This window comes from Malus sylvestris, chromosome 4, assembly GCF_916048215.2.
Source record: "Malus sylvestris chromosome 4, drMalSylv7.2, whole genome shotgun sequence".
Lineage (NCBI taxonomy): Eukaryota > Viridiplantae > Streptophyta > Magnoliopsida > Rosales > Rosaceae > Malus > Malus sylvestris.
This window is the reverse complement of record NC_062263.1, coordinates 29411459-29436711: the sequence shown is the minus strand read 5'-3', so window position 1 is coordinate 29436711 and position 25253 is coordinate 29411459. Positions and strand designations below refer to the sequence as shown.

General features: G+C 35.8%; 2 protein-coding genes across 3 annotated transcripts; both read right to left on the bottom strand.

Moving 5' to 3' along the window:
- Nucleotides 1-9825: 9825 nt before the first annotated feature.
- LOC126619424 (flowering locus K homology domain-like) lies at nucleotides 9826-15117 on the bottom strand. 2 transcript variants are annotated; one of them, XM_050287792.1, is made up of 7 exons: nucleotides 14883-15117; nucleotides 13927-14542; nucleotides 11693-11945; nucleotides 11175-11323; nucleotides 10796-11080; nucleotides 10496-10690; nucleotides 9826-10231 (listed from the first exon to the last, which is right to left on the bottom strand). In XM_050287792.1, the coding sequence occupies exons 2-7, from the start codon at nucleotides 14533-14535 to the stop codon at nucleotides 10055-10057; spliced, it is 1668 nt and encodes a 555-aa protein (XP_050143749.1). In that variant the 5' UTR covers nucleotides 14536-14542; nucleotides 14883-15117; the 3' UTR covers nucleotides 9826-10054. The 2 variants fall into 2 exon arrangements, with proteins under 2 accessions (XP_050143749.1, XP_050143750.1); XM_050287793.1 differs by having other exon boundaries at nucleotides 11175-11320.
- Nucleotides 15118-18730: 3613 nt separating this feature from the next.
- LOC126619426 (uncharacterized protein At2g34160-like) lies at nucleotides 18731-21081 on the bottom strand. The gene is made up of 5 exons (XM_050287794.1): nucleotides 20848-21081; nucleotides 19619-19667; nucleotides 19278-19340; nucleotides 19123-19187; nucleotides 18731-19013 (listed from the first exon to the last, which is right to left on the bottom strand). The coding sequence occupies exons 1-5, from the start codon at nucleotides 20971-20973 to the stop codon at nucleotides 18909-18911; spliced, it is 408 nt and encodes a 135-aa protein (XP_050143751.1). The 5' UTR covers nucleotides 20974-21081; the 3' UTR covers nucleotides 18731-18908.
- Nucleotides 21082-25253: the final 4172 nt, after the last annotated feature.

Below are 25253 nucleotides of genomic sequence, written 5' to 3'. Positions count from 1 at the left end.
GTGTGGATTGCCTTCTCCTTTTATAGGCATGGATGGAACCTTGGAGAAGCATGGAAGCATCATGCTAGAGATATCTAGATAATTCCACTACCTTCCTAAGCTAGAATTATCTACACTAATCTTGTATGTTGGTGAAATCCTCACCATTCTTCTAGACTCTTCCACCAACTTGAACTTTGCTAGAATTCTCTAGCATGTGCATGGATCTTTCTTTGTGTATGGACCGAATCAATTGTCTTGGGCCAAGACAAGATTACATTTCAACACAGAAGACAGATAGAATCTAGGTGGGTACGTATGTGGAATCAGGTTGAATAACGAAAGTCGATATATCCAGAAAACCCTAGCTCTTCTATGTTGAATAACGCGCACGACTTTAATTTGTTGTAAGTCCAGCCGAAAGAATCATAGTGGGTTTCGGTTGGGAAACCACCAACCCCTATTCATTTACTATAAATGGGTACATTTGTGAGTTAGACCAATTCGCCATGGCAGTCTATTAGTGTGTCCACCCGTGGTTTAGAGTACATAGTTTAAAATTTGTTGTTCTCAACAAATAATATACGCTAAATGAGTACATTTTGAGATCTAGAACGCAAGGGAAATTCTGAAAGGGAAAAGGCATTTTAACTTGATTTTACAGAGAAGATTTCCTTTCTAGAAAGATGTTTCCCAAGTACCCTAATGCCAAAATCAATATGTCCTTACTCCTTAGAAATTTCACATTAGCATTTAGCAACCCTAAGATGAAACATACAAATTACCATCTCATACAACAATATTGTCACCTCGCATGGATGGATTCTACTCATCACTGTCAACCTAGTGCATGCTCATAGGTTACCATCACTAAGTAGTTAACTTTGCAACCAAAATATTCCCGTCATTCTTTCCATTGATTTTTTTTCTTGTCCATAATATGGCCAAGCTTCATTGATGGCATATTGTTTTGGAGTAGAGAAAGTCATGAATCGGGAAAGTCAGTAATAGAAAAATAAGGAGTGGAAATAATATCAACCCCTAATCAATATAATTCAATAATCAAGAACTGGATTAATTAAGAATTGTACGTAGTGTGATAGCCATATGTTTTTTTGCCTGCAGTACGTGTTAGTAAATGTAGAGGAAGTAAAGAATCGGAATAATCCCAATACTAGTAAACACAGAATTAAGCCCAGGAATTGGACTTGTTCAAGTCTTTTCCTACTAAGTTATCCATCAAGACTAACCATAGTCATTACGGATGCTGTCATTGTAAATGAAGATCCTGTCAGCAATCATTAGAGCTCCCTCGTTAATTTTCACTCTCTTACTCTCGTTTAAGAAGATAATCTTTCTGCTTCCAAGACTTGATGTCTTTCTGATCCTCATCTTTGCACGATTTATATAATCTTAAAAATGTATCTTTGGCACTCAGGCACTGTCTTCTTTCTTTCTATCATATCCAATATCCATCATCTCTTGGTCTGGAGGCAATCTTTTACATGCCGACATTGCAGATAGCTCGGATCTTAATTTATGCGCGATGAATGTCGTCAGATAATGCATCGTTGTATGTCAAACTTACAGTTCTGTAAGTTGTGGCTCTAGTTTGGACTGTTGATAGCTTCTCAACTCGAACCTTGTTGGTGAAGTCATCTTTGCCTCAGTCTTGCTTGTCTCCAGCACTGAAACCTGAGTTGGTACTGTTGCCAATCTATAAATTGGGTTGGGAGAACTGAAGATTTTCTTGCACAACAATGCTTTGAGTTTGAGCTATATGCTAACTCTTTCCCATTGGTATGTAAGAAGTTAATTGAGCAAGCTTGTAATAAGTTTAGATATGAATTAATGAGAAATCTCGAGAGCATGTCCTTGCTGTCCTTGCTCGAAAACTGAAAAATAGAAACAGAAACGAAGGCAAAACCACGTTGGCTGAATAGTAAAAAATTGTTATAAAGGAGAAATATTCTACAATTGAAGTGATGGATGGGAATCATATGCCCAGCTTCTTAGCGCATAATTTCTTCACAAAAATGGGATCCAGCAACTGCGTTGCTTAGGTTAGATTTAGTTTCTATTATCTCGGTCCAATTTGCGCATACAAAAATATAGATGCATAGGAGTCTGGCCTTTTAAATTGTAGCCTCTAGAAGAGGTGAAGAAATATATGCCAACTGTCAAGGATTTGGGACAAAAACTGTCTGAAGCTTGCTGCAATGCATATAGACGTCGCAGTTTTAGGAATTCACACTTTCCAGGATCACATGATTTATATGCACAATAAAGATCCCTAAATATGTGGGATGGGATCTTTCTTCTTTTAAACCCCTTTGGTTTTCTTCACCCCACCGATGTGGGACAGTTTTTAACACTCCCCTGGCTTGCACACAAGCTTGTTGGTTTGCACGGACCCGCAACCGTGGGCTCTGATACCATGTTGGAATTTTTGGATCGACAAGCTCATTGGCTTGAGCACAAGCTTGTTGGTTTGCACGGGCCTGCAACCGTGAGCTCTAATACCATGTTGGAATTTTTGGATCGCCGGGCCCACCCCACTCTAACGACACCGATATTGTCCCCAACTTAACCACCTGCCCAATCCGTCAGGTGTAGGGTTTTACTACAAAAAGTCTCGGTGTTAGTTAGAATGGGGTAATACTATTTAAACCCCTTTGGTTTTCTTCACCCCACCGATGTGGGACAGTTTTTAACATTAGAAACACATGAAAGAAGAATGATATAATTTATTATTGACTCAGAAATGCATACAGGACAATTCGACAACATCATATAACCTGTGTATCCAGGACGTAAATATGAGAAAGAATTAAAAAGGGAGATAGAGAGAAAGCACACAATCCCCGCGTGAACATGCCAGCAATCACCACCATGCATATGGTTGTAGACTTTGAGTCTCCTACTTCTTAAAGGAGGTGTTGCTTCTGATGCTGAACGTCTTTCTAATCTTAGACTTAGAGCGATTAACAAAATCCGTAAACATATCATATGCATTATCTTCTTGCTTTGTTTCATAAACACCATCTGCTGCGGATGCAGCCTTTTCAATACCAGCATTCGAGGTTGTAGCTCTGTTCTTCAATTTTGTGCGGTTAATGAAGTCAGAAAATGCATCATCATTGTCTTCCATTCTCATCTGTACCTTGTGCCCTCGTGCCATTCCAGTCTCTGCAGCTTCAGCTCCAGACACATTGGGTAGTTTGACCTGGTTGCTATTCGAATTGCGAGTATGATCATGGCTCGGAAGTGAAGCATTTGGAGCAGTAGAGGCCGGAAATTCGTATTGCTTGCGGCGTGCTTGCCATTTTGATTGACAATTTCCCATTGATATATGTAAGAAATTAGAAAAGGAAGCAAATTTTGGAAATATGAGTGACGGAACTACAGAAAAACAACGGATTACTGAAGAAAAAGATGTGGTGACTAAGACAATTTCTAAGGCTACGTTGTAACTGAAAGATAGAGTGGTCGATATTTATAGTCTGCGTGAACGAAAATTTAAGGACAAAGTTCCTTGTGTGGCAAGTAATTGTTTTTTTCTGCAGAAATGAAGGGAGAGGCCAGTTTGGTCTAGATTCCTAATGAAGGAACTTTCTCAAATTTTTTTCTAAAGGGTGTGATGTTGGGAAAATATTCCCACGTTATCAGCTCCAATTTTCTTCGGTTTTGAAATTAAATAGTGCTTTAAACACAACTAATACAGCACTAAACCACTAGAAATTGAAAGGATTATGTAATCTGCTGGCCAGCTATTTATTAACATCATATCAAAGCTTAATTAATTAATTAGCTTCCAAACGCAATGAAAAGTTTAGGCAGAAAACATAAAGAATCTAGGATGGTACTTGGAATAATCAGGTTGAAGAGTGAAACTTGGGCACAGACAGAAACCCTAGCTCTTCCAAATTGGCGACACCTTAAAAAATATTCCTAACACAAACAATAATAATCCATTGTTTTTATAGTTCAAAATCTAAAACAAGCATCATGGATTTCTGTGGGAAACAACCAACCTATTCAATGTATTCATCCGCAAAATAACACAAGAAAAATTGTCAAATGAAAATAGGCATTCTCCAACTTGATTTTACTAAAAACATTTCTTCGAAAAGATTTCAAAACTTCATAACGTTATTTCTACCTTTCGCAAAAAGTGTTGTTATTCCCACCCATCTATCTTATCTCCCCACCCACTGTTAAATAATATTTTTATTTACCAAGTTATCCTGTTGCAAAATGGCTTAAAAGGACCTTAAAAACCTCATCTCTAGCTTCGCCAAGTTATCCCCTTATTTGCCTCTGATCCCGACCCCAACCTCATCTTTAGCTTCATCTCCCTTCTCTCTCATTTCCCCTCTTTCTAAATTTTTAAGATACATAATCCACTCATTGAATTCCATTGCAATCCTTGAAATCCAGAGAAAATTCAAACACCCAGACTATGCAGGGAACATGAAAATGGGTGGAGGTGAGGAGTTTTGTTGCCATGGTGGTGCTATGATTGTTGTGGGCTTGGGTTGGGCGTTGGGAATCGGTGCAGCACTGCAGCGGAGTTGAGGTGTCAAGCGCTGGTATCACATTAGGGTATTTTAGGTATGATGGTAGGTGTGAAAATAGTGTTCTTCTTTCAACTTTTTTCTGGTGGGTGAAAAACGAAGTTGGTGAGGAAATAAGACGATGGAGTAACCACAGCAACATTCTTCACAAAATATGCATAAAAATAGTCAGATTTTTAATTACTTTTTTGAAATTCTAGATGCTAAAGCTGACGGAATTCCTCTGTGGCTTGTAAAGGGCCCCGCTATTATTTTTATTTGATTTTCCTTTTGGGTTATTTCATTAATCACATGGTTTGTTACATTTTTCATGCATGCAAAAGTTCAACAAGTTTCATTTTTCTCAAAATCAGTAAGTGTTTCTAATTGATTTAGCGAAATTCTGCATACACCATTGTAATTTTCGTGGCATTTTCGCAACACTAAACTTTTGCAAAAACTCAATCATCATATTTTGAAAATATGTGAGCTAACACTCACAACTTCCAGTTGTTTTGCAAGTCTCTAACAAAATCATCATAAAACCTATTTATACATCATTCTCCAGTAAAATTCTTTATTTTTTTTTGAACTTTTTCTTCCATGCTAGTTGCTACATGCTAAAACTCTAACGGCTTCTCCCGAATGCATCAGCAGGAAAACAATATACCTATTAAGGGTACAAGTCAACAATACAGTTAGTAAGTTTGTTAATATTTGGTTAGAGTTGTTAGACTTTCTTTTATAAAAACAGAATTGTGTAATCTTCCTTGGTCAGTTAATACAAATCTTATTTCTCTCTCTAAAACTCTCTCTATCTCTAATATCTATGTGGTCATCCTTCTGTTCATCATTTCTTCTTGATTTTCCTTTCAATTCTCAAACATTGCAATGTAATTAACAATCAGAGCCGGCCCAAGCCCAGTGCAGGCAGGGCGACCGTCCAGGGCCCAAAAAAATTAGGGGCACCAAAATTATTAGGGTGGTATATTTATATATATTTTTATAAGAGTATAAATTTATAAAATTTGGTTCAAAGACATAGAAATTTAACTAGAAGTGGTGGTTTGTCATTTGAAAATAATGAGGAGGTCTTGGGTTTAAAACACCATGTGTGCTTATTTACTTTCCATTTTTTACAAATTTCTTTTTATAAGAGTATAAATTTATAAAATTTGGTTAAAGGATCAAGAAGTTTAATTAGAAACAATGATTTTTGTTGTTTAAAATTAACAAGAGGTCCTAAGTTTGAAATGCTATGTGCATGTTTATTTTTTTCAATTTTTACAAATTTTGTTTGGTTGTTAATTTATTTTTAGTTACTATCTAGTAGCTATGTGGGTTGTTATTTTTAATTATTCGTTTTAATTCAAGTCTAATCTTCAACAAAGAATAATACGTAGACCAAATTTACAAATTATATGACATGTCATCAAAATATTTAATTTAATGCCCATTCATTAATAATACATATCAATTAAAGACTCGAAAACATCATTATTTTTTAGTCTCATATTGACAAGGTTAGTAAATAAGAAAAAAACATCTCACGATTTATTCAAAAACACATTCAAGGTTCAAATGGAAAACAAAATTCATCATCTATCTACTTGTAAGCCCGAAGTTTTTTTGTTTCCCTCTCTCAATGCAAAATAAATTAGTCTTTCTGTGTTTCTAAATTATTGAGTTTGAAATATTTTTCTAAGTATAATTTTCTTACATAAAGTTATGGCACTTTTTTTTATGTCGTTCCGGACCTCAAAAATTTCTGGACCAGCGCTGTTAACAATGCCAAACTACTAATAAGGTTAGGAGATGAACTAATGAGAAATCTCGAGAGCATGTCCTTGCGATCCTTGCTCGAAAACTGAAAAATACATATGAACTGATGTATGGGAATCATATTCCTAGCCCATAAATTCTTCATAAAAGTGGGATATCCAGCAACTGCGTATAAAGTAGAATATTATTTAGATGTTTTATTGCCTCGATGGAATCAACCCTCTATATGTAGTTTAGGTTAGATTTAGTTTCTATTATCTCGGTCCAATTTGCGCGTACAAAAATAGAGGGATTTGGATCTCTCCTCCTCATCTCATACCCTTCTCATGTCCTCCTATATTATGTGGTCACGGTTAAGTCACGTCAACATTTTATATTGATTTTTTTATAAAAATAATAATACAAAAAGCAATTAGAATATAAAATGTTGACGTGGCTTAACTGTGACTACAGAAATATGAGGGCATGGGAGGGTATAGGAAGGGGAGCAGACAATCCATATCCAAAATAGAGATGCAGAGGAGTCTCGCCTTTTAAATTGTAGCCTCTATCTCAAGAGATTGTTCCAATCACAATGAAAAAGTTATCCTTGAAGAGGTGAAGATTATATGCCAATTGTCCAGAATTTGGAGAAAAACTACGTGTCTGAAGCTTGCTGCAATGCATAGAAGCCACACTTTTTAGGAAGTCACATTTTCCTGAATCACATGATTTATATGCATATTAAAGATCCCTAATTATGTGCGTAAATCGATAAGATATTTCTTCATTCAAACATCATCGTTACATACATTCTCTAAGATTGCTCGAAAATAGCAGATTTATAATAGCACATTGGCTTTAGAAACACATGAATAATTTAACATTATTGACTCATAAAACATACAGGACAATTGGACAACATCACATAACATGTAAAATATGAGAAATAATTAAAAAGGGAGATACAGAGAAAGAACACAATCCGTGAACATGCCGGCAATCACCACGCCGCGCATATGGTTGTAGAATTTGAGTCTCCTACTTCTTAAAGGAGATGTTGTTTCTGCTTCCGATGCTGAAGGTCTTTTTAATCTTAGACTTAGAGCGATTAACAAAATCCGTAAACATATGATATTCATCATCTTCTTGCTTTGTTTCATAAACACCATCTGCTGCGGATGCAGCCTTCTCGATACCAGCATTGGAGGTCGTAGCACTGATCTTGAATTTCGTGCGGTTAATGTAGTCAGAAAATGCACCATCATTGTCTTCCATTCTCATCTCTACCTTGTGCACTCGTGCCATTCCAGTCTGTGCAGCTTCAGCTCCATACAGATTGGGTAGTTTGACCTGGTTACTATTCGAATTGCGAGTATGATTATGACTCGGAAGTGAAACGTTTGGAGCAGTATAGGCCGGAAATTCGTATTGATTGCAGCATGCTTGCTGTTTTGCTTGTCTATTTCCCATTGATATATGTGAGAAATTCGAAAACGGAGCAAGTTTTGGAAATATGAGTGACGGAAACACAGCGGATTAGTGACGGAAAAGATGTGGTGACTGAAGACAATTTCGAAAGTTATGTTGTAATTGAAAGATGGAGAGAGCGATATTTATAGTCTGCATGCACTAAAATTTAAAGAGAAATGAAGGGAGGAGTTTGCTTTTAGATTCCTGCAGACATGAAGAAAAAAGTATGGTTTTAGATTCCTAATGAAGAAAGAACTTTCTCAATATTTTTCCAAAAAGGGTATAGTGATGTTTTAATAAGATTCCCACGTTATTTCAGCTCCAATTTTCTTCGGTTTTTGAAATTAAAATCCTACTTTAAGCACAACTAATACAGCACTAAGCCACTAGCAATTGAAAATAGAGGTGTTAAATCAACTCCTTGGATTGTTAATGAATACCCATTAAGACCTGTTTAGTTTGATTTCATCTTACATGACCAACACTACCAATCTCACTTGTATATGATAATGATGTCAAATTAAAGGTGTCTTAACAGATACTTATTAACAACTAAATAGGTTAATTTAACACCTCTAATTGAAAGGATTATGTAATACGTTGGCCAGCTATTTATTAACAACGTATCAAAGCTTAATTAATCAATTAGTTTCCAAAAGCAATGAAAAGTTTAGGCAGAAAACATAAAGAATCTGGGTCGGTACTTGGAATAATCAGGGTTGAAGATTGAAACTTTGACACAGACAGAAACCCTAGCTCTTCCAAATTGGCAACCGTAAAAAATAATTCTGAACAGTAATTATAATTAAATAATCCATGTGTTTGTAGTGCAACGTCTGAAACAAAGCATCATGGATTTCTGGTGGGAAACAACCAAGAAAAATTGTCAAAGGAAAATGGGAATTCTCCAACTTGATTTTACTAAAAAGAGATGCCAAAACTTTATAGTGTATTTTCTACCTTCCACAAAATCTGTAAAAAAAATAGTCAAAAGTTTTTAACTCAGTTTTGCAAAATTCTAGATGCTCAAGCAGACGGAATTCCTCTGTGGTTACATTTTTTGTGCATGCAAAAGATTATGCAAAAACTGAACAACTTTCATTTTTCTCAAAATCAGAGTGTTTCCAATCGGTTTCCCGAAGTTTTGCATACACCATTGTAATTTTGTGGCATTTTGACTATGTTTTGGGGACTTACTAGATTTTTTTTATATTAAAAAAAAGGAAAAAAAAATTAAATATCATATAAACTTGTACACATTTTTCAATTTGTCATATAAATTAAAATTTTAAGCAATTTATCATACCAACTTTCTGAAATCATCAATTTGTCATCTCACCCTAACTCCTTTAAGTTTTTCATCAAAAATAAGTCATGTGCGAGGCACATGACTTGTGTTCAAGATTATTTGTCATTTAAGATCTTTTTACAAGTTCTTTACTTTTCTTTAATAAAACTCTTAAATTCTGTGTTCGGGGTTTTTCATCCGGATCGTTGTGTTCAAGCAGTGTATATGCATCTACAAATCTATTTTCTGGCACCAAACTTCAACTCATTTCTTATATTAAAAAGCCCATATAAAATTTGATTTCATGACATGCTAAACTAAACACTCTAGAATTGTTTTGATCGAATGCAACTTAATAGAAGGAAGTGGGGTGTTAAAATGACAGAAATACTTTTGAACACAACACATGACTTATTTTGGATGGAAAACTTAACAGAGGTAGGATGAGATGACAAAATGATGATTTCGAAAAGTTGGTATGCCAAATTGCTTAAAATTTTAGTGTATATGACAAATTAAAAAATAGGTACAAGTTCATATAACATTTCAAAAAAAAATCCTAAATAACACTTAAGTAGACTTGATAAATGGTAAAAAAAATCGTATTTTTAACAACATTATGCAAAAGAGTCAACGTTGTATTACAACATAAAACATATTTATGTCATTTTCCAGCCACATTATTTTTAGTAGTTTTTCTTCCCTGCTACATGCTAAAACTACGACGGCTTCTCCTGAATGCATCAACCGGAAAACAATGTGCCAAGCTACTAATAAGAGCATGTCCATTAATTCAGAGTAAATCGGCTCAACGCTACGGTTCGCCGGCCTAATTAACACCGAAAATCTGACATTAACTAGTTCAAAATCAAAGTTTCAGAAGGGAATTCACAGTATAACAATACAACTGCCCTACAGAATTACCATGTGATCGACTAAGTCACACCGATACGATTTGTCTCACTCTTACGAAAAAAACCCTAGTAGAAGTTCCCGTCTAGTACCCATAATGCGAGCCGTAGGCTGAGCCATAGCCCCCATGTTGTCCTGCATGTCCTTGATTAGATGGGGGAGATGCATACACCGAACCATGAGTTGCATAGTTGTTATAACCTTGGTCCACAGAGCCAGGAGTTGGGGTCGGCTGCGGTGCCCCAGCATCAGCCATGAAATTCTGTAAAACAACCAACAAAGGACTGTCAAGGTCTCTGTTCTAACAGAAAATTAGAATGCATGTATTAACAGAAATGTGCTCGTGTATCAACTACTACCGACAGAAGCTTTCTAACAGCGCTAATGCACGAAATAACTATATAACAGAACACCCAATAAAACACGTTACGTTTGCCCGTACTCCTATTATGACCTCACAAAAATCTAATAAGCCAGAAAGCATGATCAAGATAGAAGAATCAAATGCCAGGACAACGAGCATTGCCTGTATCAGTTGCTGAGCTGCTTGAACTTCGGGAGCACTTCCACTGATTTCAACAGTCATCTCCCCAGGTACACCCCTAGTCTCTTGTATCGTAACAGTTGCCCCACTAGCACGTCGAATATAGCTTATACTTGCACCAGCTGTGCCAATTACAGCATCCGCATATGACAGCGGAATTTGCAATTGCTTGGTGATCTGCAAAAATAAGAAAAATCATCATCAAGAACATATTTGGACTACAAGAAAGAACTTGATAACACCAATATAGTTTTCAATGAATTAAAGAAACATGAGTATAACCTGTGTGACCATTCCTGGTGCGGACTGAGCATTTGATGATTGGTGGGAACCCATTGGAGCTTCTCTTCCATAAGCCGATATACCATGATGAGGCTGTTTCTCCATAGGTGGAGGCATGTCAGCCGGTGGATAGTAATTGTCAAGCTGCCGAGGAGGTGGCATGTATTGGGGATTAGGCGGCCCATATCCAGGACCCCCATGACCAGCATTGTGGGGATGACCTTGAGGTGGACCCCAATTTTGATGAGGTGGCCCATGATCCATCTGAGGATTTGCCATTTGCATCTGATAAAAAATAAGGAGCACCACGTGTTTCATCAAACACAAGTGTTGAGAGTTGGTTTGACTTATTGCAATTGAGAGTACAAGGCAGACTTACATGCATTTCAAATATTGGAATTATACTGCGGTCAACTAAAAACTTCCTAAGATGAGCTGCAATTAGTTCAATTGCTTTGTGCACACCAACACCCTCACCCACTACTTCAACCACTCTGTCATCTTGAAGAGCAAAAATCGGTAGGTCTTCTGCGCCAAATCGTTCAACAAAAGGTCAGGCAATCGAGCAGAGGACACATATACCAATGTCCAGCTGAAAATAGAGATGCAAAACTAAAGAAAGTAAACAGTAAAGAAAGAAGAAAAAGCTTCAGCTTTTACTATTTGTGAACCATGTATCATGTGATGGGTTGTATCCCATAAATGCAACAGTGAATGCCGCCCTCAGCAAATACTGCCACTAAATATTTAATCTTATATCCATTAGATGAACTTTTAAGCCTTATTTGGTTATACTGAATTTTTCAGAACTTACACTAAGATCAGATATCTGTGTATGTTTCAAAGTACATCGGAAAATTGTAAATCATGAGAGATTCAATATACAACGAAGATTACCTGATCCAAGAACTCTAACTATGCAGTTAGATGCTTCTTGAATGGATTTAACAGTTCCTCCCTGTTTCCCTATCAAGCTTCCTGCCTGTGAAGCTGCGACCAGCAGCTTTGTGGATACTTTGCCACCCATGCCCGGTGGAGCATGAGAAGAATCACCATCCAAACCATCAATAATACGCTTGTGAACCCTCAAAAGGCCATCCATTGCTGGGGGCAGAGAAGAATCTGGCTCCTCCTTGCCAGAAACCATTACCTAATCAACGCAATAAAAAGCACCATCAGCATAGAATAAACACTGGCCGTTACCATAACATAGTGCCTCCGACATATACACAAACATATGAAAATACTCTTTAAGGTCGTACCCAGTGCACAAGGCTCCCGCTTTACGCAGGGTCTGGGAGAGGTGAATGTCGGCTAGCCTTACCCCCATTTATGGAGAGGCTGCTCCCAAGTCTCGAACCCGAGACCTACCGCTCATGGGCGAAGGCACTTGCCATCGCACCAAGTGCGACCTCTATATGAAAATACTCTTCTTCATAAAAAATATTTAAAAAAAAAAAAAAACAAACAAACAAACAAATCAACAATTCTTTGGCAAAAATGTAAAAACTGAACACGGAAAAACCTGGACCAGGTGAATGGTAACAAGGATAGCCAAAATCGTACACAGAGTTCAGATACATCAAACCATTTTATAAACCAAAAGGTATGCATCGAACATATCTATGTAGGATCTTCCAACCAAATATAAATCTTCTATATATGGTCATAATTGGCCTACAAGAGATCAATTTTGACAAATTAGTAGGGAAAAACAACACCTTAGCGTTATGCACAAGCTTTTATGTATAACTAACTGATTCATTCTGACAATTGACTGTGGTTAGTTATACTGCTTTTTTGTTTCAAAGATATGTAGGATAGTTTATAAGTCACTTAAAATTTATCATTAGTCTTAAGAATCACGTTATTAAGGATTATTGATTTCTTTTATGGTGTACATCATCTGCGGCAACACATCAATCATCCAGGTTCTGAAGTTACCAGAGATAATGCAGAGCTTTGTGGAACAAATGTTCGAATAGTGTATGTGTTTATTCAGATCAACTTTTCAGCAAATTGTAATGCTCAATGCTGATCCCTTCCATCTGGACCTTTGGTTCTTCAAGTTTGGGATCTTATTGATGATTGAGTCGTTGCCTTAATGTTTGCATGAAAAACCTGCACACATTCATTGTTGTTATTACAATAAATGGATGTATTCATATTTTATAGATTCTTGTGATGCCGCTTCTTTTATGTCTTCTTTTGATTAAACATTTTTAGAAAAGGAATTCTAGAGTTGAATCACATTTGTTATTATTTGCCTCACACTTTCAATAATTTCATTGATTTTCAGACTCTTTGAGAGAACAGGGCTAGATATTACTAAAAGCTTATATGGTAACTCCTTTTCATTTGGATAGCACTTTCTTCTCCTAAAAGATCTATACCAAAGTACACATTTAAACTATGAGAACATCACTACTTTAGAACACAAATTGATACACTAGAACCTAATTTTTTTTTTTCTATGAAACAAAAATTATATTTCTAGTCAAACTAATCAAGATTTCGTTTAATGTGTACGTTAATCTAACATATTGCATTGTGCCTCATAACTATTTTGCCCCATCTAGGATGACAATTATTGTATATTTTTTCCTGTAATTATTAAATCAATTGACATTATCAACCTATAGCTTTTAAACTCAACAAGGTGAAGTCCTTCATATTGATCAACTGATCATATTGGTGATTGATCTTCATAGTAACAATTAGAGTCAAAAGTCAAGAACTTCATTTTCATCTTTCCCTAGGTCATTTCAACAATGGTATATCACCATATGACTGTTATACTTGGTGCATGCAACACTCTGTAATAGTCATGTAGAGGTCAAAGTCAAACCATCAAACTATAAACATTAAGCAATCTCAACAACAATCAGATATTTATAGCGACTAAGGAAGGTTTCCTCAACTACGAAATAAAGCAAATTTACCCTCACGGAAAACTTAGCCCAGCAACTAAATGATAGGAACTACAAATGCTCAAATACATTTCAAAGCGAACGCATAATATAGAGAATGACATAAACCAAGTGACCAAAAGCAGATAACTACGTAAAATTCGTTGAAACTTGAAAGATAATACTACATCTCATTCACACAGGTTATTAGTAGAAACTTACAGCTCTTTCAGTTGTTCCTGGGGGACCATCAAGAATTTTAATGCGAGCTCTTGTCTCCTCAACTATTTTCTTAATGAACTCCCCTTTGCGTCCAATTATACTGCCAACCTTTTGCGCAGGAACCAGCATCCGGAAAACACTCTCTCCTGGCCATCCAGGCCACTTCTTCTCACCTCCACCAGCCACAGCAGCATCTTCATGACGCTCTTGGTTCTGTTCAGGTAATTGCGCCTCCTCCTCTTGTACTTCTACTGATAACTCTATTTGTTCCTGCGCCTGGAACTGGGCCAGTGCCTCTTCCTGCTCCTGTGCCTGGAACTGAGCCAGTGCGTCTTCCTGCTTCTGTGCCTGGAACTGAGCAAGTGCGTCTTCCTGCTGCTGTGCCTGGAACTGTGCAAATGCATCTTCTTGTTCTTGTGCAAATGTCACTCCATGTTCTTGTTCATACCCCTGTACATTGGCCTCCGTCAGCTCCGGAGCTGGGTCTAGAGCCGTAGCCTGGTCTTCTACCAGTGGCTGTGCATTCTCAATCTCACCATCGATTTCAGCCACGGTCACAGGTACTTCACCTCCATCAAGTTCCCCATAGAGTTTATCAGCTTCAGCCATAAATTGTCTGCATTATATCAAACATAAACCATGAAAAATATGAACAAACCCAAATGAAGAAAAATACTCCGAATCGAAAACCTGTCTGGGAACCATGAATTAGTAAACATATTTCACGATACAAGAACAAAAACCCTTCTTTCAATAAAAAAAAAAAAAAAAAAACAGCCCTAGAGTAAAAGAATCACAAAACAAAGAACACCCAATGACGAACCAACATCGACAATTCGTATACAGAAATGCATCAAGCAAATACTACACTAAAACCATAGAAAATTGCAGAAATTTGAAAAGAAATACACACAAAACTATAAAATAAAATAAAATAAAAAATCAAGAAAAATTACATGGGTAGCGAGGAGAACTGGTGGTGGCAGCGCGAAACCTAGTAGCCTGAAACTGAAAGGGGCGAATCGCCGGAGAGGACGACGAGAGTTGGATTAGGCTTCCAAGGGGTTTGAGAGAGAGATTCAGAGTTGAAGAAAATAGAGAGAGAGAGAGAGAGGGAGAGAGTGATTTATCTTGATTTGAGAGAGAGAGAGAGAGAGAGTTGGGTTCTGAGGTTCGATTTCTGTGGTTCTGGAAATATGATTATATTTATACCCCACGAATTTGCCAAGTATACTCATCTCATCTTTTTATTTTCAAACAGTCAAATATTGATACATCCATTGTCACATAATTTGGTAAATTTGGTGAGAACGGGACTTGGTTGCTGAAAAATCAGCAACAGTCCTTGCTGATGACCAATCATAGCCGAACAAATGTCCAAGTTATTTCATCAACAGGGTTGCTGCTGATTTTTTCAGCAGCCAAGTTCTATCCATTTGGTAAGCTTAACATGTTACATAAATAAATAAATGGAACTTTCATAAAAATGGCTTAGGCAAAATTTATTTTAATAAAAAAAACTATGCTATAACTTTATTTAATTAAAAAAACTTAAAATTTAATGAAAAACCCTTAAATTTTAATAAAAATAACAAAAGAACTTAAATTTTAATGAAAAATACATAATTTAAATATTAAAAAAATCTGACATGTGCACAAACTGTTTATGAAACTTTCTACATTGTGTATGAAACTTACAACACATTTATGAAACTTACTACACTATTTATGAAAACTTACGACACTGTTTATGAAACTTACTACACTGTTTATGAAAATACAGTCAGAGTTAGCAACCAACTAGAACATGCCATACCAATCAGAATTTGCAATTTTCTCAAACAATTCACTTTGTATTGAAAAAAGGCAGTTAATGGACTTGATTTGATTTGATATTGTTCCCTTTTATTATTGGCAAACCTTCCCTTATGCAACCTTGTACCATCAAGCTATGGCTTTCCAGAAAATGAGGCACGGAGGAAACTGGGTTTGATTTGAAGGTTAGGCAATTAGGGTATAGGTTTGCTAGGCTTTGTCGTGGAAGGAGGCGCGGGGACAGAAAGGATGGTGCATTTGTGGATGGAGCTAACGATGAAGTGTTTGCCGGGTGGATCGTAGGCGAAACTTTCTGTAAAGGCTGGGGGATCGAAAATTGACGATGGCAAAGAGTAACGAGCGACGGGAGTGGAGGATGAAGGTGATCTCACATCAGAATTAGTGGTATTAGTGAATGAGGTATAGACTATAGGTATTGCGGGAGAGGGGATTGGGATGGGGTTTACGGAGGAGGGCGAGTGGGGAGGGGGGGAAGGGACATGCGCTCAGCGCACTTGGATTTTTTTAAGTTTTTTGTTTATTTTTATTTTTTGTCTTTATCATTAAATAAAATTTAGTGTACGGTTTTTTATTAAATGTAAATATTTGAAGTCATTTTCATTAGTTTTCCTATAAATAAAACCTATAGCTAATGGTTAAATTCGCTAAAAACACTTTTAAACAATTTAAAACATTTTTTCATCTAGAGGAAATACTTAAAAATATTTTTGAGTAAAAAGGGTACATTTTAAGATTTTCAAAAGAAAAAAAATAGCTATGATATAAGCACTTTTCCGTAGAAACACTTATAACCAAAAGTAATTCCTCCAAGCTATTTAAAAATTACAGCAGGTGGTCAAATGATAAGGACGTAGATTGTAACTCTCCAATAAATAAAAAATTGTTAGTGGTTCCAGATTCGATACTCCGTTCTAGTAAGTCTGCTTGATTGTGGCCATCAGCAGGGTTAAATTTCCCATAACCTCTCTAGTCCAGAAAAAAATGAACAACTGTGGCTTACCATAGGTAAGAAGACAGAGCGACGGCTCATGCATTATCAACAAACAGAGCGACGGCTCATGCATTATCAACAAATATTCCCAAATTAGGAATGGGCTGTTTATTTTGGAAAATAAAATAAAATAATAATGAAAAATATAAAGGTATGGTTGTTTATGCTTCTATTAGAACAGGCTTTTTCTGCAAAGGAATCCCCATGATTTTGAAAGAAAAAAAATAGGGATTAGATGTGAGACCCATTCCATATCGAATTTCAACGATCCGAATCGTTTATTTTCTTAATCTCGATTCATAGATCATCATTGCAAAAATTCAATCTCGATTCATAGATCATCATTGCAAAAATTCAATTCAATCTGAAATCATTTGCTTATTTAATTATCAAGATCAAATTTCATTGTTTTTTATATAACAAAGTATTCATTCATTTCTTGGAACACAATTAGATGTCTTAAATATTTCTGATTTGGCTAATGTTTTGCAAGGATGATCTATGAGGTACAACTTGAAAAATAAACGATTCAAATCATTAAAATTCGATATGATGTTGACCCCACAACTAATTCTCATTTTTATAAAAAAATAAAAAATAAGGATCCCTTTCCTTAAAGGTTTTCATATTAGAAATACTAGGCGCAAATTTAAAAGAGAGGGCGCATTGAAAAGAAGAAATTGAAAAGAGACGGAAACAAAGTGATGTAATTTTCTACACTACATTTTTGTCCTTCCACACACCTCGTTTGTTTCTGCTTTCAAATTAATGAAATGACAAATGAATCAATAGACGTAAATAAACATAATTGTGTACAAAAATAAAAAAAGCAAGGCGGAAATCATTTTCAAATTGCAAAAAGTCTAACATGAGCCTGAAAATAAACAAATCGATCCGAAACTCAAGCAAAATATTACAAGAAGAGTCAAAAATCAAAGATTTAAACATACCTAATAAGATCGTTATACGAAGACATTGTCAAACTTCCGATGTATATAGCGATGGAAGAAGAAGAAGGCTTCGATAAAACCTTCGAAATCACTAATGGCAGCCAAGCAGTTTTCGAAGAGAAAATTTAGACAATTTCTACTCATAACCTCAAAAATACAAATTGCATCTAATTTCTTCAAACGAGACAATGGAAAATACTTAATTGCTAAGTTATATGCATTTATGAGTCCACTTTTGAAAGCTTCGTTGTGCCTTACGTGTAAAGAACTTACCAAAAAAGTTTGTTCTGCAATTTTAATTTGTCTAAATTATGTGCATTCGTAGTAATTTCTTTATCGATGTAACGAAATACGCAGAGGGTCTTCCATGTGCTGCTATATAATATATTCATATGTGTATGTCTCTTGTATGTACACGAATAATAAGATTGCGCGTGATATCAAACAAGTCAGCCTGTTTAGTATTCTATTTGAAATTTTTTATCATTTCTCAAAATATTTTTTAAGAACATTTCTTGAAAACAATTTTCTTTAAGACTAAAAAACTTGATTGGTTTGCGATTTAAAATGTTTAAATCTTACAATTTAAACTAGACAAAAAGATCTAAAAAGAGGCGATCGCAGGAGAGTGAGAAAGAAGAGAGAGAAGGAAAGAAAGTAAGAGATGATTGAAAAAAAAAGAAAAAAAAGAGAGAAGATCGGACCAGATAAAGAGGAAGAGAAGTGAGAGAAATAATTGAAAGAATGAAAAGAGCGGATTAGAAGAGAGACCAAAAAAGATAAAAAATAAAAGAAAAAAAAGAGGAGAGAGAGAAGAAAAGAGAGAGGTATAGATTTGGAGTGAGAGGGGAGGAGGGAGAGAAAAAAAAAATGAGTTTAAGTTTAAAAACTTACTTTGTATGGTTTTAAAGAATAGACTATATTTTTGAATTAGTCTTGAGTTCAGTTTTTGAAAATAGTCATACCAAACAAGTTTTTAAGGCCTAAAACTTGAAAAATGTTTTTAGTTTAAAAAATTAGATTCAAGTAGAGTAACGAAGGGTACCTAAAATTTCTTTCCAATTTTTCATTTAACGATCGACATTATGCACGAAAAAGATGAAAAATTTACAGATTCGAGAAGGAAACGGTACAAAAAGAGAAGATCTTTACAATTCTGCAGAGAGTGAAGGAAGAATGTGCAACAACGGAACTGCTTTGTTATATCATTTTGTTATTCCCTCGGTCGCAGCTGAGTCCGCAGCAAGTACATCAGCATTCATTTGCATTATGGCGTCGAATTTTTCAGACTTCCCCAGCACAATCTCGATCTGAAGTTTAAACGAAAAGGAGAAAAAACAGAAACGGTATCAGAAGCTTGGTGGAAACTTCGTATAAAATGTTTCAACAACTTAAAGACGCTCGACTAAAGAAACCAACCTTAGCCTTCTGCACGAGGCGACCCTTACTCTCGTCTTTCATTCCAACGGTAGATGTAGACACCTCTGTGCAATCCCACAAACAAAGATAACCAAATCAACTACCTTTATAACTTTTTTGCAAGTTTTTTTGAATTAAGAGTGCAGATTTCTTACTCTTTTCGATAGCCAAGCCGTTGTTCTTCAAAATCTCAGCAATGGTGATAACCGTAGTGATTGCTGTAATAACATAAGTGCAGGACATAATCACAGGCTTCACATCAAAGTTCACAGTAATACAAATTTCACTTGGAGCCTGCTACAGAATCATGAAATCTCCAGCCTACTTGCGTGAAAATACATTGAATTCATCAAAGTAATCACGTAGGTCTGGTAATTCAACTAGTTTTAGGTTAATCATGCTGAGTTATATAAGGTGTTCTCCTTCTTCATGCTATTACTATTTCGGAAACTGAACAAGAACATAGATACTGAGAAATGATTCCGAAAAGATTTACCCATCCCCAGCGAAGAGAGCTCAACCTCGTTGTACTGCTCTATGTACCTCTGCGTCAAAGAAAACACAACGTAAACACGAAATGCAGTTCTTACCGAAATTCATCTAATTAGTATTCAAGAAATCAACAAATGCTTGAAAAGCTCTACACAGTAAGACCACATAGATGTTCTCTTCACCAAGTATCAACAAAAATCATCCCTACAATTGAGCTTCCTTATTTTTGTACTAAATTTCAGTTCCCTTTTCCAAATTTCCTGCATTTCCTCCACAAGAATAGAAGACACGAGAAACCACCTGGCATTATCAATCTGCTTGTATTACCAACAAATGACGGTGTGAATTCCCAATCCGCTCATATTAGCAACAAATGAATAGGCAATAGATGACGGTGTGACCATCTTACTAAAAAAAATTCTCAAAAAACACGAAAAGCATTTCATTGTGATTATCATACAGCCAGGGGCGGAGCCACCAAGGGACTAGGGTAGTCCCTGGCCCATCCTAACTTCATCTGAGGTGTGAACCTCATGGAAGAAAATGAAGCAAACGACGTCGTTAAGCTGTTTTGATTTTAAATCTTTTCGGCTGTCTAATGAAACGATAAGTTTGGCAGGGGAGTTTTAAAAGAGATGTGCAATTTTAAATGGAAAAAGCAACCCCACTTCTGGTTCAATTCTCTCACCTAACAGTAATATACACCCTATAATTTTCTAAAGCAACCCACCTTCTTTTTTTGCATACCTCTCCCCCTTTTCCTTCTTTTTCTACTTCTTTGTATTTTCTTTAGCCTTCCACAACCTACATCTTACTTGGTTGTCTGGGTTTTTACATTTTTTTCTTTTTAGTATTGAATTTAAGAGAATTTTTTCAGTTTTGTGAGGATTACACAAATTGCATATGTCAACATGTTATGAATTCAACTTTTTACACACACACACACACACATATATACATATTTGTGAAAGGCCCTTCCTTATTCAGAATTCTGGCTCCACCACTGCATACAAGTGTTATTACCAAACCGCTCATATATGACGTGTGATCATCATACTCAAATTTTTTTCTAAAAAAACACAATCAAACCCCGAAAGACAATTAATCTCTCGATGTTATTGAAAAAATTATCATACTTTCTCTTGTAATCAGATACATATAATTACGTTACGAAACTGTCTGAACGAACGAGCAAGAATATAATAAGGAAAAACTATATAACAATATATATACCTTAGCAAGATTGACGTAGAAGAAGAGCGGTTTCTTGGTGTTGGAGACCTGAATTCTGTTCTTCTTCGGCGCCTCAACCGATTGTGGCGGTGGAGATGCGACTCTCTGCATTTGAGCTGCCGCCATTTTTGCTATTTTCTCCGACTTTCGATCTCTCGCTTTCGGGATCGGAGAGACTCATGAATTTGATCGGAAACGTTAGCGGAGTGCGGTCATGGGAGGAAAATTTATAATGGCGGGAGTATTGGTGAGGGGGCCAATTGGAAGAGTACACGCGGTGGTGTGGGAGTGGGTGGCGGACGGAGGCAGTCTGTTTGGCAGTTAGGATCCGAAGGAGCAAAGGCCGTTATGTTGTAGTATGAGGTGGGCCTGGGCTTAGGACATTTTATCATAATGGGCTTCTGTGATGTGGGGTTTAGCCCAAAAACAATGATTTTCACAACCAAAAGGTCCAATTGTCTTTCCATGGTTCCTTGGGAATTGTTGTTCGTACTCAAAGTAGTCATCATGTAAATTTTATTATTACGCAAGAGTGCAGGATGACTATTTTGAACTATTTTGGTGCGTCAATAACAATTAAATATACAAGTTTGATAGATAATTTTTATTCTGGCTAGTTTTTATTTAGTAGTTTCGAAATTCGAAGAAACAAAATTGAATGTAACTAAAAATATTCCAATACATCTTAAAGCCCGAAAACATTAGCTTTTCAAGCTTAAATTAACTAGAATGATTGACTTCATACTGTATGAATTACAGCTAGTGGCTTCGTCACGACAATTTACACTTCTAGGGGCCGGAAATACTCACATAGACATTTCAATCTCCCCATGGCACCATCGTATGATTCACCAGCGTTAGGAATCGAACCCAAGAAGTGCCATGTAAAATACGATTCTAGAATTCGTCCCCAACTAATGAGTCATCCCGTATATGATGGTTTCTTAAGATTTTCAATACGAGTTTTCATTGTCGACCTTTCAAAATGTTGGCATATTCAACATTTTGGTCGAAAGAAATGTTGAATATGCCAATAATTTGAAAAGAATGAAATTTCAAAGTTTCCAAAATTGGAATGAACTTAGAAAGTACGAAACTTTTTGGAAGGAATTGGAAGATTGGAATTGGAGCCTACACCAAATGATCATGGACAAACTTGATCCAATTTTGTTCCCGTGATTTAAAGGTAAAACAATCAAAACTCATCAAGAAAATCGACAGAGGAACGTTGGTGAATTGACACAACGTTGGTGAAGCGCCGTGGTCCAAATTAGAGACCCCAAACACACAATATTTGTAGGAACTAACAAAGAGAAGTTGTCCCAAACTTTGCTTCGTTTCCGTGGGACATATTAATATTTTTATAAGGGTTACTTACACGTGCACAAATAATTAAGTTATGATACCAAACAAAAATGTGACAACAATTTATTGTGATTGGTCAATTTCGATGTGGATTGTTCAATGTGTTAGGAACACGTCTTAGTACCTCAAATGTAATTATACAATTAGTTGGAAATTTGAAAAAAAAAAAAAAAAATTTCCAACCAATTGTATTATGACATTGGTGTATCGAGCCGTATTTCCAGCACACTGAAAATTTATCGTGCAGAAGATATAGGGTTGCCTTGTGAGGGGTACACGAAAATGTACTTATATACTAGTTTTCTAATTTTACTTCTATGGTATTACTGAGTAACTCGAAAAATCAATGGTTAAATCTTGTATTTGAAAATCTAATTTTTTTTTTTTTATAACGGTTGGATCTTACACAAAACTTGTACTACTAAATAAAATGTAGCATTGTAGCGGGATTTCTAATTTTGATGCATGCATGCTTAACATTGTATAAGTGAGATGTATACGAAGCTTTCCTTGCTAGGGAAAGGGACTATGGATTGCAATTATGGTCCCCAATCTATGTATGAAATATCAAAACTTGCCCTAGAAATTGTCAAAGAACCGACAATGTTGACAAAATGTTGGTTCATCATCTTCTAGGACAATCGATTTGAGGAAGACTTCTGAGAGAGATTAATTGAACATAATTGTGGTTAAGCATAATTGTCCCACTTATTTGGTGGTTAAACTTAATTGTCCCACGTATTTGGTGGTTAAGACTTTAATAAGATAGACAAAGCATGCAGTAGCATGGCCCGCGTTCAATATTTTCAATGATTTTTTTTACTTTATTTTTCTGTCAAGGGATTTTATTCAAAGACATAAACAAAATGTTCACATTAAAAGTTAATACATTAAAAAGTTTAAGAAGAGGTCTTGATTTAATTTTTGTCAAATGTGAAATCTCTCATTATGCGACTTAATTTAATTTTATATTCTTTTAATGTATATAATATCGTTCTATTAAAAAAAAAGTTACAGAATGAGTCAAGCTGTCCCAACAAGGAGAACGACTTACCTTGCTTCTATACAAAAAGAAGCTATAAAAAGCGTGCTGCTCCATTGCTAGATATATATTAGATGATTTATTAAACAAGTCTGTAGAGCAACCATAATTCGAGAGTAAGATATTGTTCATGAGATGTTAATGTTTCACCTTCTTTCATATCTATTCATGATTGTGTTCCCATCTACTAGGAGTTGGAGTGCTTCAAAGTTCAAACATATAATGCCAATATCCATTGTCCAGGATCCTCTTTCTTCAATCTTATCCAAAATTCTGAAGAAAAAAACACCAATGTTTATAAATTCTAACCTCTGTGTAGGTAGTTACTGAAGAGGGAGATCGAAATTGTAAGGTAGAAGAAAATTTTCAAGGTGTCGAGAACACGGTTTGGACGCAAAGTGTTATAATATAAGTGGTTGAATTTTTTTTCTTCCAAGTATCTAACTACTTGTATTATGACACTTAATGTATCGAGCAGTGTTCCCGGCACGTTAAAAAATCTCTCATATGATTGGGTTTTGACAAGAATAATGTTAGGGAGATTGTCTATTTAAATAAAAAATTTGTAAACCATATGACGTTATTGTTGGTAATTGAATTATTACTTAAGTATTGATTAGCGTGTTTATTTTCTATTGGTGACATATCACATAGTTTACAATTTTAGTTTAAAAAGTTGATCTAAAAGTGGGACTCTCTATGACTATTTGGCACCTCATGTTTTTTGCACATTGGTTTATAATGTTGGCACGAGTATTGACGTTAAACTGTGAAATGACAAAAAATCTAATCTTATTTTAAGAAAGTAGCCTTAGCATTTCTCTTATTATTTTGACAAATTAGCACCGGAAGTAGGAAAGTCTATCATTTTGCCTAAAGACAGCATTCACCACGATTCGCATGTGCAGACTCTGAAAGTGAATCTAAAAGACTAAAGACTAACTCCCCCCTTAAAAATAGTAAATTGTAGGTAAAAGAAACCACCTGATAAAGAACGGCAAGTCAATTTGCACATGAAGTAGGAAAGTCAAGCTAATTATGCCGCAATTAGGGGCCTTTTTATTGGGTGCTAAGCTAACCCCACAAAATTTACTTGTAAGCATGAGAAATGGCCACCCCAAGAGCGGATCTGATCGGATTCTCTTTGTGAGGATCCAATCATATCCGTTTATCGTATATCGTACGGTCATAAATTATTATAATTTTTTTATTTAAAACTGAATATAAACAATTCCTGATGAAAACTGACCTCACGATATACAAGAAACGAATGTGATTAGAGGATTCTTGAGATCCTCAAAAAAAGAATCTGACGAAGATTCTCTCTGGCCACCCCCACCCCCCACCCCCACCCCACTGACAGTAAAGTGATCATATCCAAGGAAATTAGTTGAAGTTAAATAAGCTGGTTCGTTAAAGTCAATTAGCTGGTTCCAACTGAACTAAGAAGCTTCGGACCAAAAAAGGGTAGGTGCAGACGGCAGCTAGATTGATAGATATAGATTATAGAATAGCAGTAGATTAAGGTTAGTAATTTCAGCTACCAAATAAAGACTAGTTATATTAAGCTGACCAAATAAACACGTCAGTTGATGAGATCCTGTTAATTCCCTTCCTAAGTACATATGGTAGCTATGCCCCATTGAGACCCAGTTATCCTTTTCGATTTCATATGTCTGCAAAATATATAGCTACTAATACTACAGTTTAATAGTATCTTGTTTTAATATAAAAGTGTGAGGATCTCTCATATTCGACTTTCATGAGTGGCGAATTTGATATCTAATTATGACTGCCTATATGTTGTGTGGCTAAACTCAAATAATCTATTTCTCAATAAAACAATGTCTGTAAATTAGCAAAAATATATAAGAAAATAAACAAATTTACAAATGGCTTCACATTTATTTCCATGAACTAGGTGCAGCACTGGCTTCTGGTATGAGGAGTATTTGTCAAATATAGCAAAAAATTAACTCTTAATTTCAAAAATGTCACT

Bases quoted from the DNA above. Each gene is read 5' to 3' on its own strand.
- LOC126619426 (XM_050287794.1), bottom strand. From the start codon at position 20,973: ATGGCGGCAGCTCAAATGCAGAGAGTCGCATCTCCACCGCCACAATCG. The intron at 19,341-19,618 runs GTAAATCTTTTC...ATGTTATTACAG, and splicing joins GCTCTCTTCGCTGGGGATGG to CAATCACTACGGTTATCACC. The intron at 19,188-19,277 runs GTAAGAAATCTG...GGGATTGCACAG, and splicing joins CGGCTTGGCTATCGAAAAGA to AGGTGTCTACATCTACCGTT.
- LOC126619424 (XM_050287792.1), bottom strand. From the start codon at position 14,535: ATGGCTGAAGCTGATAAACTCTATGGGGAACTTGATGGAGGTGAAGTA. The intron at 11,324-11,692 runs GTAATCTTCGTT...GATTTGGCGCAG, and splicing joins AGTTAGAGTTCTTGGATCAG to AAGACCTACCGATTTTTGCT. The intron at 11,081-11,174 runs GTAAGTCTGCCT...ATTTTTTATCAG, and splicing joins TTCCAATATTTGAAATGCAT to ATGCAAATGGCAAATCCTCA.